Here is a 13,727-nt window from a genome sequence, read left to right on the forward strand (position 1 = left end):
TATACGAGTAAGAGCCCAAGAGTTATAAGCTTCAGGAAAGTTGTAGCAGACTCGAGAATCAATTAGAATTCTGGCACTGGACCTTATATATGCTACAATGGGTCAAAAATATTTTAAAGCTGTCATTTATGTCACTTTGGCATCATTGGCAAGACCAGCATCCATAAAAAATCTTCAGAAGTTGGGAGTGAGCCCCCTTTATGAATAACTGCACTGCTTACTGTTCAGGACTTAGAGGATTCTGTTCTAACACTTTTGTCCTTCATGATCACATTTCCATATCAGGATGGCATGCAACCTGGTAGGAAATTGTAAAGGGTATCATGCCCATCCATCCTTATAAATAGTAAAGATCTAAGACTAAGAATTGCTGTCAAAATATCACTGGCAAGGCTACTGCTGTGCATTCTGCAGATTGCATTCAAGAAGCAAAAAGCCTCATCCCTTGTGACAAAGCCATGAGCAGTAATTTTATGGAATGTTCATTTCCCCTCACCAAATGGAAGAACTAATGTCTTTCAGGTTGCTGAGAACAATGCAAACCCAAACAGTCTGGCTTGGCCGTAAAGGCTTACAGGAATTGGGGCCAGGTGTCTCTTTCAGTATGTGACAGTTTATTTAAAGATTATATTTTAACCTTTAAATGTCTTGCTGTGGATGAGTAGAGATTTTAGATAAGTAATAGTTAATATTAGCATACAATATAAATAAAACGAACACCCATTTAAAAAATCTGACCAATAACTGATTTAAAACTACATGGTACAGTTGTAAGATTGATTTGTGGTGATAAAAATGCTTTCACCTTAAGCTGGGTTAAATCAGCAGGGAATCCAACAATACTGACTTGAAAAGAGCAGCGACTTACGAACTAAGCACAGGACTGAGCCTTTTGAAAGAAAAAGAAAGTCATTGTTTCCATTTACCATCTCATGCCCTGAAAGTAAAAAACCAGTTCAGATATTTGAAGAATCTTAGTTATGAGCCAAGTCTTGCCATTATGCTGCCAAAAGAATACCCAAATCAGCTGGCTGTGCAGGAGCAGGCAGATGAAGTTTCCAAAGACACATGATCCTGCTAAATTTGAAATGACATTCTGGGCAGGAACCCATTTGAACTACAGTTAGAAGAACCCTTGCAAAGTCTGAAATTTACTGGCTAGCATCAGGAAAAATGACTGTCAAGACTCTTATGGACAAATGGATCAAGTCATTAACTCACCGACTCCAATGCCATCTTTCACCAGCACAGTACTATGTTGTTCCCAGCAACTGCGACAGAAAGGATGACGGCAGGGTAAGGACAACAAGTTCTCCTTTCGAACATTCTGCAGGCAGACGCCACAATGATGAGAAGAATGGATATATGTCTGAAAATAAATTAAATGCACAAGCTGAGATGAGCTCAACACTTAATTTTGATTGCTTTCAATATCATAACATTTCAAAGTTAGGTTATGTACTTACATTTTTAGTTGTTTTTGGCTGAACTCTAGCTTCCACCAGAAGCTGAGTCGGGTTAGATTTGTGCCTGAAAGAATTAAGATAAAACACAATTGGTGCCTCAGCCCATTTTACATCTGATGTGTAAATTCCTGATTTAAGAGGGAAGTTGGAATCTGAAGCATTTGAGAAGCAAACAACATTTAAGAACCAAGGAGAAGGGGACAGAAGAGTATGTTGATATTATGACAAGAAGTGAAAGAAGCTCTCAGAGCACAAAGATGACTCCAACTTAAATCCATGACATTTCTATACAATACTGTACATTTCAGTACAATACTGTACCTTTCAGATAAGCTTCAAGAACAATATTTTTGCTTTTGAATAATGGGCCCTCCAAACTTTTCCATCAAAAAGTGCACAATTCTATTTAAAGTAACTTCTTCCTAACACAGGATCAAAGCTATCTGGGCCAACATTCTGTAACCTGACAACTCCCGTGAAGAGAGTTGTGTCACACCAACAACCTTGCTGGGGAGACAGCCGAGGGACCAGCAGTCGGGAGATACAGCCGAGTGACCAGCGGTCGGGGAGGACAGCCGAGGGATCCCGGTCGGGGGAGATAGCCGGGTGGCTGAGGGACCGCGGTCGTGGGTGATAGCCGAGGGACTGGCAGTCTGGGGAGGTGGCAAAACCAAAGACATGATGTGGACTTCAGGAGGAAGTTAGGGGTACATGACCGAGTCCTCATCGAGGGCTCAGTAGTGAGGGTCAAGAACTTCAAATTCCTGGGTGTCAACATCTCCACGGATCTGCCCTGGAGCCTCCATGATGATGCAATCACAAAGGTTTGCCAATGGCCAATTGACCTTTATCCGGACAACTAAAATCCAGAAAGCTCCAAAATCTGGCAAGAGGGGACCGGTGGTTGGGGGAGGTGGCCGGCGGTCAGGGGAAACAGCCGAGGGACCGCGGTCAGGGGCGACGGCCGAACAACTGCGGTCGGGGGAGACGGCTGGGCGGTCGGGGAGAAGGCCGAGTGGCCAAGGGACTGGCGGTAGGGGGAGGCAGCCTAGGGACCACGGTCGGGGGAGACAGCCAAGGGACCAGTGGTCGGGGGAGACAGCCGAGGGATCCCGGTCGGGGGAGGCGGCCAGGCGGCCGAGGGACCGCGGTCGGGGGAGACAGCCGAGGGACCAGTGGTTGGGGGAGACAGCTGAGGGACCCCAGTCGGGGGAGGCGGCCAGGCAGCCGAGGGACCACGATCGGGGGAGACAGCCGAGGGACCGTGGTCGGGGGAGATGGCCGGGCGGCCAAGGGACTGGCGGTTGGGGGAGACGACCGGGCGGCCGAGGGACCCCAATCGGGGGGGTCAGCCGAGGGACCAGCGGTCGGGGGAGATGGCCGAGGGACCGTGGTCAGGGGAAGATAGCCGGGTGGCTGAGGGACCGTGGTCGGGGGGGTGATAGCTGAGGGACTGGCAGTCTGGGGAGGTGGCCGGGAGGCCGAGGGACCACGGTCGGGGGAGGCAGCCGAGGGACCGTGGTCGGGGGAGGCGGCCAGGTGGCCAAGGGACTATAGTTGGGGGAGACAGCCGGGTGACTGGAAGGGGGTGGGGTGGATACGGCAGCACAATTCTGGTGGGCTTTCTGAAATCTGGAAAAATCCGAACACACTGTCTCTCAAGGGTTCCGGATAAAGGATCGTGTACCTGTACTACGAGGTATTTGAGGAAATTCGGTATGTCACTGAAGACTCTCAAAAACCTTTACATGAAGAACATTCTGGCTGGTTACATCACTGTCTAGTATGGAGGTGCCAACTCTGCCTGCAACACCACAGGCACCAGACTTCACATCTACATGAGGCGGTGTCTTTAAAAAGCAGCCTCTATCCTCAAAGACCCCCACTACCCAGGCCATGCTCTCTTCACTCTGCTATCATCGAGAAAAGGGTACAGGACCCTAGAAATAATCACTCAGTGGCACAAGGACAGCTTCTTCCCTGCTGCCATCAGATTCCTGAATAATAAATGAAACAAAGACACTGCCTTACTTTTCGTGAACTTTTTTTTTAGGTGGTTTATATGAATGTTTACACTGTGACGCTGCCGCAAAACTCTGAATTTCATGACTTGTTCATGGCAAAAGAACGAATTCAAGTCTCTGAATTAGAATCATTAGTCCACGACAATCAAAACTGCTAAGAATACCGCTCTTAAAAATTAAATGCAATTGAGATTTTTTTTAACTATAATTGTCTCCACATGGTTGCATCATCATTGCATATTGCAAATAATACGTATCCTTTAACAGCTTTTATTATCCTACCAGCTCAAATATTGAATGGCTGAGCAGAGAGCATTCTGAGAAAGAGCAAGGGGTGTTTATAGGCCACGTCCATGACATCTTTCCAAAGGTGGCATTTCAGTCCATCAAATGCACGACAATGCTCAGAGAAATTACATCATTTCCCCCCCCCCGATCCCCTACCACTCTTGTGATCTCCCAGTAGCCATTTACTATGGGAACAATTTACATAGCTCTTTTGAGGTACATCTTTGGGATTGGGAGGAAAACAGTGCCAGGAGAACCCATGAAGTCACAGAGAGAACATGCAAACTCCACAGAAACAGCACCAAAGGTCAAATCCAGATCATGTTCACAAGAACTACAAGACAGCTGCACTACCTGCAGTGCCACTCTGCCATTCTTTGCTCTGCAATTTCTATTTCATTTACCCCATTTAGCTTTGCATCTTCACCCTTCCCACTGCTTTTTTTGGTGGAGTAACAAGAGGTAGCTTGCATCAAAAGTCTCAAAAAGAGAGGGATTCAGTCATTAACTACACGGTAACTTGTAAAGCAAATTACTACTGAAAATAAATGTGGTATTCCACAATATTGACATGTATTGACATAAAGGAATTTAAATCAGGATAGTTAAGTTTAAAATATTTATTTTTTAAATCTGTGGTTCTCGTGGATTTGCGTTTCTTATTATTTTTACTTTATAATTCACCATGCAACTTTGGAATGGTGTGGGATTTGGATTAAAAAATTATTTTTTTTTTGTTTTTTTTCTTCACTTTTTAATTTTATCTTTGAATTAATAATGTTGCATAATGAAAAAAATTGTTATAGAATTTGCATACTTTGTTACAGTTGTTTCATTGTTATGCATCTTTTTTTGCATTCTAATAAAAATATTGAAAAGGAAAATACATATTTTTAGCAATACAAAGGATAATATAGAAAGAAGAGGGGAAGGACAAAATGAGGCTACTATGCAAATATATGCAACTCCAGATGTAACATAACCTACTTACCTTTCTGAAATGTCAGAAGTCTTCCAATGGAAGTTAACTAAAATAAGCTTGGCTACAGACGGCTGTACCTAAAAATAAACATACCAATAAGTGAAAAACTAATACAAATTGACTGGCTTGTGATTAACTGAAAACATATCAAGTTTAATAATAAAATTAAATTTCAAAACAAATAGAAACCAATTGAATGGGGTTAGTTGCCACCATAATATTTGAACTTCATTAAATACTGTGTTTATATAATATAATAATAGCTACTATAAGTCCAAATGCTCAAAGCACATATTAATAGGATTCTTTTCTCTTCCTTTTCAGAATAAGCCAAATAATTAAATTACTCTATGAATCACAGTCCTTGGTGTAATATAGTAAACGATGCCAACAATTTTCTTCCACTTACAGGAATTTGATAATAGATCATCTAATTTTAGGAGGGTAGAATAACATCTTAAATCAGAACTCCAGTTTCCTCAACTTCCTTAAAGATTACCAAACTAAGAGGCATCTGTTATTTGTCTTTAACAGATGCTGAAAGGAACATATGTTAAAGCAAATTAATAGATGTCTGTATCAAATCCAAGTCATAAAAGAATCCACACTGCTGCAAAGAAGCAGTGTTAAGACGAGATGAATCATATGCAGATTGTCAGATCTTTTATTGAAACAAAATAATTTAACATTCAAATATCACAATAGCCAACAGGATTTGGATTTGCAGAAAATGGATTTGAAACTAATTCAAGGACAGGGTACTAGAATAGTCCCTTTGGCCCATCTTGTCCATGCTGACTGAGTTGGCAATTTGGGAATTGCCAACATTTGCCCTTCTTTCCCTTACCCTTCTTTCTTTATAAAATATTTTTATTGATTTTAATAAAGACCTTATAATAATAAAATACAAGGAGATGATTTGAATAGTTACACATAATTAATAAAACAATCAGTATATCAAAAATAAATGCAAATTGTAAAACATACTCATAATTCGTAGTCCAGATAGTATTTTTTTTTTAAAACGAATAGTAAAAAAGAAAAAAGATAGGAAACAATAAAAGAGGCGAAATGAAACAAAAATAAAAAAATAGTATCCATCCCTAATAGCATTCCCAGATGCTGTCCTTACCCTTCTAAAAACCATTTTCTACAGCTTCCTCTGGCACCTCGTTCCACATACGATGATCCTCTGAGTGAAAAAGTTGCCCATGAGTCCCTCTTAACTTAAACCAATGTCTTCCAGTTCTAGAATCATCCACCCTGGGAAGAAGGCAGTAAGCATTCACTAATCTGTGCCCTTCATGATGTTATATACTTCAGGGAATAAACACACAGCCTATCCAACTTCTCCCTTTAACTCAATCTCTCAAGTTTTAGTAAAATCCTGGTGCAAGGGTGTATCCTAGAATCATGAAACCATTTATGCTCATTTGACAGATTCACTGTCTAGTTCTGGGGTCAGCTTTAAAAGAGCCATTTGGGCCTGTTTCCCACCAAATAAAACCCATCTGGAGCCGCAAAACCAGTTTGATCCCTAAAATGAAGAAAACACCACATATAGTTTAATTACATTTATGCTATGTATATAAGGACTATAATTTGTTACATTTATGAAATAAAGGAACTACAAACAGAAAACAACTGATATTTTATTTCTGTTTGTAACAAAGCAAAATAACAAATTCTTTTGAACTCTAAAAAAAGACACTGGCACATATAAGTTTCAAATAAAATACACCATGAGACCTGTTTGAGTCCATCCCTTATTTGTGGAATTTTTTTAAAAAAAGAAATATTCGCTTTAATTAAAAAGAGCAAAGAAAAAAGTGCCAGTTTGTATTTTATTCTGAAGGTTGCCGTCATCCGTTGATTTCCTAAGTCACGTAGCTACAGCAGTCAACCACCAAGCTAAATATAAAACACAACTACATCAGTTCAGGGTTCAATTTAAAAATATATATTTCCAAAAAATAACTCATTATATGATTTCTTTCACCTGGTTAATGTGACTTCTGCTCCTGAACCTCACTGCACAGCTGATCAATATCAGGATTGTAAGACGTCACTTCGATCTTCACACAGGATTGCATGCTGTCATCCGAAAGGCGCGAGCGATATTTGCTTTTTATGTAGTTCATGCTGGAGAAAATCTGCTCGAATAAGTATGTGGATCCAAAGATCGACAGGACTCCGCATATTTTTTCATGTTCATATAAGTGTCGAGAATTGAATTCCATTTTTGTGAACCCAAGTATGTCTGGTTTGGGGAGGTTTTCAATTTCACTCCATTTGTGCTTCTGAGCAAGAATGGCCTTCTGACGAGCAACATCTTCAAGATCAGCTGTCAAGCTTCTGAACTTAGACACCCATAAGACTTTGTCAGCTATATCGGCCATTTCGCTCTCAAGATCGATGTTTGGGGAGTGACAGGGAAGGATAATGTTTTTTACCTCTCTGAACTCTCAGAATCTTTCCCCAAACGCAGTTTGCATTGCAATGACTGCATGCTGTAAATGCTCATAATTGATCTGATTGTGTGCTTCTTTGAACTCTCTCAAAGAGGGGAAGTGAGACAGCGTACCTCTCTGTACATCTCTAGCAAACACTGTCATCTTGTGCTCAAACGCCAAAACCTCCTCCAGCATCTGCAGGGCTGTGCCTCCTTTCACATGAAGACTTTTGTTCAGCATGTTAAGGTGCGCTGTCATATCCACCATGAAGTGCAGGTTTTCCAGCCAATCTGGCTGTTTTAGCTCCGGAAGGTGAGCCCTTTGCTTTCCAGGAAAGTTTTTACAAGTTCCAGACATGCAGCAAACATGTTTGGCCTTTAAGTGGTACCAACTCAATGATTTCTTCCTGTGGCCCAGCAGAGTTCACATATCTGCATAATAGCATTACTTGCTCAATATCACTTACATCTTTTGATTCAACACAGGCGAGTGAGTATGCTGGAGCCGAATTAATGTCCCTAATTGGTTGACTGGTGATATTTGCTGCCATTTTTATGGCCCTGTCCTTGACAGTCTTTGCAGAGAGTGGCATACCTCTGATTTTCTGAACAATTTCACTCTTGTTTTTGAAGTCCGAGAATAGATGCTCTGATATCTTGATAAACGATTCTTTTATATATTCCCCATCTGTGACTGGCTATCTCCCGAACTGCTACAAAACTAGTAGAAGTACTTGAATTTGTAGATTTCATCCCCTTCTTCAAAGTTTTTTTACTCTGATCAGCTTTCCGCAGCAGTTCCGAAACTGCTCTTTTCCTTTCATCTCCAGATGGGTATTTTTCAACAAAAGCTGTGTGTTCATTCTGGAAATGTCTTTCAACATTTGATTTTTTGTTGCTTGCTAATTTCTCACCACATATTAAGCAGACAGGTAAGCCAGCTTTGTCAGCAGTGAAAGCAAATGAATCTGTCCATGAAGCATTAAATGTTCTACTTTCATCAGAAACTATTCTTTTTATGGATTTATCCACGGTTAGCTTACCGGGGGTCGAAAGTTCAAAACAAGTCACTTGTCAGGCGGCGACAGGTGACGCAGACATTGGTATCAATCACTACAGTGCTGTGATGCAAATTTTGATCGACAAAATATTGCAACACGTTTTATTTCTTTTTTTAAATTTTTTTATTTTTCACACTATGAACCATATTGACCAAAATACACATAAAACATTTCCCTCTTGAATATACACAGTGTCATTTTCTCCACTTTTTCCCCCCTCCCTTCCCTCCCTCCTTCCCACCCCCCTCCAAACCCACTGAACGTTCAACAAATACAATACAATAAACTCATTGAACAACGTCATCACACAATGAAAATAAACAAGAAAATTGTGTCATCTACTTTTACACACTGGGTCAGTTCATTTCGTCTTCTTCTCATTCTGTCATTTTAGGTGGTGGAGATCCACGGTAGGACTTCTCTGTTGTGTTCCCAAATTTGTTCGAATACTGTGATGTTATTTCTTAAATTATATGTTATTTTTTCCAATGGAATACATTTATACATTTCTATGTACCATTGCTGTACTCTCAGGCTCTCTTCTGATTTCCAGGTTGACATTATTCATTTTTTTGCTACAGCTAAGGCTATCATAATAAATCTTTTTTGTGCTTCATCCAAATCGAGGCCAAGTTCCTTACTTCTTATATTACTTGGAAGAAATATCTCTGGATTTTTTGGCATGTTATTTTTTGTGATTTTATTTAATACCTGATTTAGATCTTCCCAAAACTTTCCCACTTTCTCACAGGCCCAAATTGCATGTTCTGTTGTTCCCATTTCCTTCTTACAGCGAAAACATCTGTCTAATACTTTTGGGTCCCATTTATTTAACTTTTGGAGCACGATGTATAGCCTGTGTAACCAATTATATTGTATCATGCGTAATCTTGTGTTTATTGTATTTCTCATAGTTCCGGAGCATAGTTTTTCCCATGTTTCATTCTTTATCTTTATGTTTAGATCTTGTTCCCACTTTTGATTGGGTTTACAGCTTATTTCATCGTTCTCTTTCTCTTGCAGTTTGATGTACATGTTTGTTATAAATCTTTTAATTATCATTGCGTCTGTAATCACATATTCAAAACTGCTTCCTTCTGGTAACCTCAGCCTGCTTCCCAATTTGTCCTTCAAGTAGGTTTTCAGTTGGTGGTATGCAAACATTTGTACTTCATTTGTTCAAAAGATGATAAATTATTTCCCAGAAAACAATTTTCTATTCTTTTGATCCCTTTTCTCTCCCATTCTCTAAAGGAAAGGTCATCTACTGTGAAAGGGATTAATTGATTTTGCGTCAATATTAATTTTGGTAGTTGATAATTTGTTTTTTTCCTTTCTACGTGAATCTTCCAAATGTTGAGCAGATGGTGCAGTACTGGTGAATTCCTATGTTGCACCAGCTTTTCATCCCATTTCTATAGTATATGTTCAGGTACCTTCTCCCCTATTTTATCTAGCTTTAATCTGGTCCAATCTGGTTTTTCCCTTGTTTGATAAAAATCTGATAGGTATTTTAATTGTGCTGCTCTATAATAATTCTTAAAGTTTGGTAGCTGTAAGCCCCCTTGTTTGTACCATTCTGTTAATTTATCTAGCGCTATCCTTGGTTTCCCCCCTTTCCATAAGAATTTCCTTATTATTTTCTTTAGCTCATTGAAGACTTTCTCTGTTAAGTGAATTGGTAACGATTGAAATAGGTATTGTATCCTTGGGAAGATATTCATTTTAATGCAATGTAACCCTTCCTATCACTGTTAGTGGTAAATCTTCCCAATGTTCTAAGTCATCTTGTAATTTCTTCATTAATAGCTGATAATTCATTTTGTATAGATGGCCTAGATTATTATCTAGTTGAACACCGAGGTATCAGATTGCTTGTGTTTGCCATTTAAATGGTGATTCTTTCTTAAACTTTGTGAAATCCACATTATTAATTGGCATCACTTCACTTTTATTTGCATTGATCTTTACCCCAATACTTCTCCATATTCCTTCAATTTCTTATGTAATTTTTTTATTGATAATTCTGGTTCTGTTAAGTATACTATGATGTTATCTGCAAATAGACTGATTTTATATTCCTTCTCTTTTATTTTTATCCCTCTTATTTTATTTTCTGTCCTTATCAATTCTGCCAAGGTTTCTATAGCTAACACAAACAGTGAGGGAGATAGTGGACATCCCTGCCCAGTTGATCTGCTTAATTTAAATTGGCTTGATATATATCCATTTACTGTCACCTTTGCCAATGGTCCCTTATATAATGCATTAATCCAAATAGTATATTTCTCTGGTAGGTTGAACCTCTGTAGTACATTGAATAAATAATTCCATTCTACTCTGTCAAAGGCTTTCTCTGCGTCTAAGACAACTGCCACTGTTGGCGTCTTCTTTCCTTGTACTGCATGGATTAAGTTAATGAACTTACAGATATTGTCGTTCATCTTTTCTTAATAAACCCAGTTTGATCTAGTTTTACTATTTTTGGTACACAGTCAGCCAATCTGTTTGCTAATAGTTTAGCTATTATCTTATAATCTGTGTTCAGTAGAGATATTGGTCTATACGATGCTGGTGTTAGTGGATCTTTCCCTGTCTTTGGTATTACTGTAATTATTGCTGTTTTACATGAATCTGGCATGTTTTGTGTTTCTTCAATCTGGTTCATTACTTCCAGGAGAGGAGGAATTAATAAGTCTTTAAATTATAGAATTTAATTAGGAGTCCATCCTCTCCAGGCATTTTATTATTCAGTAGTTTTTTTTAATATATCCTGTATTTCCTCTATTTCAAATGATTTTATCAATTTGTTTTGTTCCTCTTCTTGCAATTTCGGTAGTTCAATTTTAGCTAGAAACTCGTCTATTTTGTCTTCTTTCCCTTCGTTCTCAGTTTGATATAGTTGCTCGTAGAATTCCTTGAAGTTTTCATTGATCTTCGTTGGGTTATTTGTAATTTGTTTGTCCTTTTTCCTTGATGCCAATACCGTTCTTTTATTTTGTTCTGTTTTAAGCTGCCAAGCTAGTATTTTGTGTGTTTTTTCTCCTAGCTCATAATACTTCTGCTTTGTTTTCATTATGTTCTTCTCTACCTTGTACGTTTGTAGTGTTTCGTATTTTATTTTTTATTTGCCAATTCTCTTTTTGTTGTATCTTCCCTTGTTGCTAATTCTTTTTCTGTACTTGCTTTTTCCCTTTCCAGCTGTTCTATTTCCCGATTGTAGTCCTTCTTCATCTTAGTTACATAACTTATTATCTGCCTTCTGATGAAAACTTTCATTGCATCCCATAGTATAAATTTATCTTTCACTGATTCCGTATTTATTTCAAAGTACATTTTAATTTGGCGCTCAATTAATTCTCTAAAATCCTGTCTTTTAAGTAGCATGGAGTTTAATTTCCATCTATACGTTCTCGGTGGGGTGTCCTCTACCTCTATTGCCAATATCAGGGGTGAGTGATCTGATAACAATCTAGCTTTATATTCCGTTTTCTTAACTCTTCCTTGAATGTGGGCTGATAACAGGAATAGGTCTATCCTTGAGTATGTTTTATGTCTACTCGAATAATATGAGTATTCCTTCTCCTTTGGGTGTTGTCTCCTCCATATATCCAAAAGTTGCATTTCCTGCATCGATTTAACCATAAATTTGGTTACTTTGCTCTTTCTGCTGTCTTTTTTCAAGTTTTATCCATCTTTGAGTCCAAATTAAGATTAAAGTCCCCTCCTATCAGTATATTCTCCTGCATATCTACAATCGTCAAAAAGATATCTTGCATAAACTTTTGATCCTCTTCATTAGGTGCATATATATTGAGCAAATTCCAAAATTCTGAATATATCTGACACTTTATCATTACATACCTCCCTGCTGAATCTATTATTTCCTCCTCTATTTTGATTGGTACATTTTTATTGATTAATATAGCTACTCCTCTGGCTTTTGAATTATATGATGCTGCCATTAATTTCTTGTGTTCCACTTCAGTTAGATGTGTTTCCTGCACGAATGCTATATCAATTTTTTCTTTCTTCAGTAAATTTAACAGCCTCTTCCTTTTGATTTGGTTATGTATTCCATTAATATTTATAGTCATATAGTTCAACATGGCCATTTCATTCTTTGTTTACCTCTCATTTCCACTTCCTCATCACCACCTTCCCTTCTTATCCATTTCTGGTTTTTTTTTGAACGCACTGTAAGATAACATTTCTAAAACATAATATATTTCCACTATTCCCACATCTAAAATTCCCTTAACCCCAAATGTGTCCCCCCACCTCTCTGAGTTGCCCCTTGTCCGGCAACCACAACTCCCCTCTCCATTTGGATTGCGAACCCGCTCGCAAGCGTCAACTTATTTCGCAGTGACTGTTATTCTCTTCCACCCAACACCCTCCAGAAAAGACTTTTATCTTCAGATATAACAACGCTCACCCTCTTTTTTCCCTCCTTACTTCCTTTCTTCCCTTTTCTTCCCCTCCTTAGTTCTTACTTGTACATTATTTTTCTTCTTTATATGAAGTTTGTCGTCATTCTTTGTTCTTGTTACATCTCTTCATCTCTCTTTATGTCTTGCAGGCATTCTGCAAATTCTCGTGTTTTCTCCGGATCCGAGAACAGTCTGTTTTGCTGCCCCAGGATAACTATTTTAAGCACCGCTGGATATCTTAACATAAATTTGTAGCCTTTCTTCCATAGGATCGATTTTGCTGCATTAAACTCCTTCCTCTTCTTCAGGAGCTCAAAACTTATGTCTGGGTAGAAAAAAATTTTTGACCTTTGTATTCCGGTGGTTTTTTGTCTTCTCTCATTTTTTTTCATTGCCTTCTCCAATATACTTTCTCTTGTCGTATATCTCAGGAATTTTACTAAAATGGATCTTGGTTTTTGTTGTGACTGTGGTTTCGTGGCTAATGTTCTGTGTGCCCTTTCTATTTCCATTCCTTCCTGCATTTCTGGCATTCCCAGGACCTTGGGGATCCATTCTTTTATAAATTCTTTCATATCTTTGCCTTCTTCATCTTCCTTAAGGCCCACTATCTTTATATTGTTTCTCCTATTATAGTTTTCCATTATATTTATTTTCTGAGCTAACAACTCCTGTGTTTCTTTAACTTTTTAATCACTTTTTTCCAATTTTCTTTTTAAGTCGTTCACTTCCATTTCTACGGCTGTTTCTCGTTCTTCTACATTTTCTAATCTTTTCCCTATTTCTGTTATGACCAGCTCTATTCTACTCACTTTTTCTTCTGTACTTTTTTCTATGTACTGTCCATTCATTTTACGTTCTATTTCTCTGTGCAGAGCTTGATGTTCTCCTTCTTCTTTGTCTGCTCCTGGGTTTGTGTCTTCTATTTCTCTTCCTTGTATCTGTGTCTCTTCTGACTTTCTTGTTGAGCTGCTTCTCTCAGTTTGTTGGGTTTTTTTTAATGGTGTCTTGATGTTGGTCC

General features: G+C 38.6%; 1 protein-coding gene across 3 annotated transcripts in view; it reads right to left on the reverse strand.

Annotated features, from left to right (window-relative positions):
* Positions 1-13,727, reverse strand: part of arih2 (ariadne homolog 2 (Drosophila)) — a 147,185-nt gene that overhangs the window by 57,837 nt on the left and 75,621 nt on the right. For all 3 annotated transcript variants that reach the window (XM_069937319.1, XM_069937317.1, XM_069937318.1), the window contains exons 3-5: positions 4,770-4,837; positions 1,467-1,530; positions 1,222-1,369 (exon numbers count right to left, since the gene is read on the reverse strand). In XM_069937319.1, the coding sequence (XP_069793420.1) occupies positions 1,222-1,369; positions 1,467-1,530; positions 4,770-4,837 (280 nt within the window). The remainder of the gene's footprint in view (positions 1-1,221; positions 1,370-1,466; positions 1,531-4,769; positions 4,838-13,727) is intronic.

Source organism: Narcine bancroftii, chromosome 5 (genome assembly GCF_036971445.1).
Source record: "Narcine bancroftii isolate sNarBan1 chromosome 5, sNarBan1.hap1, whole genome shotgun sequence".
NCBI lineage: Eukaryota > Metazoa > Chordata > Chondrichthyes > Torpediniformes > Narcinidae > Narcine > Narcine bancroftii.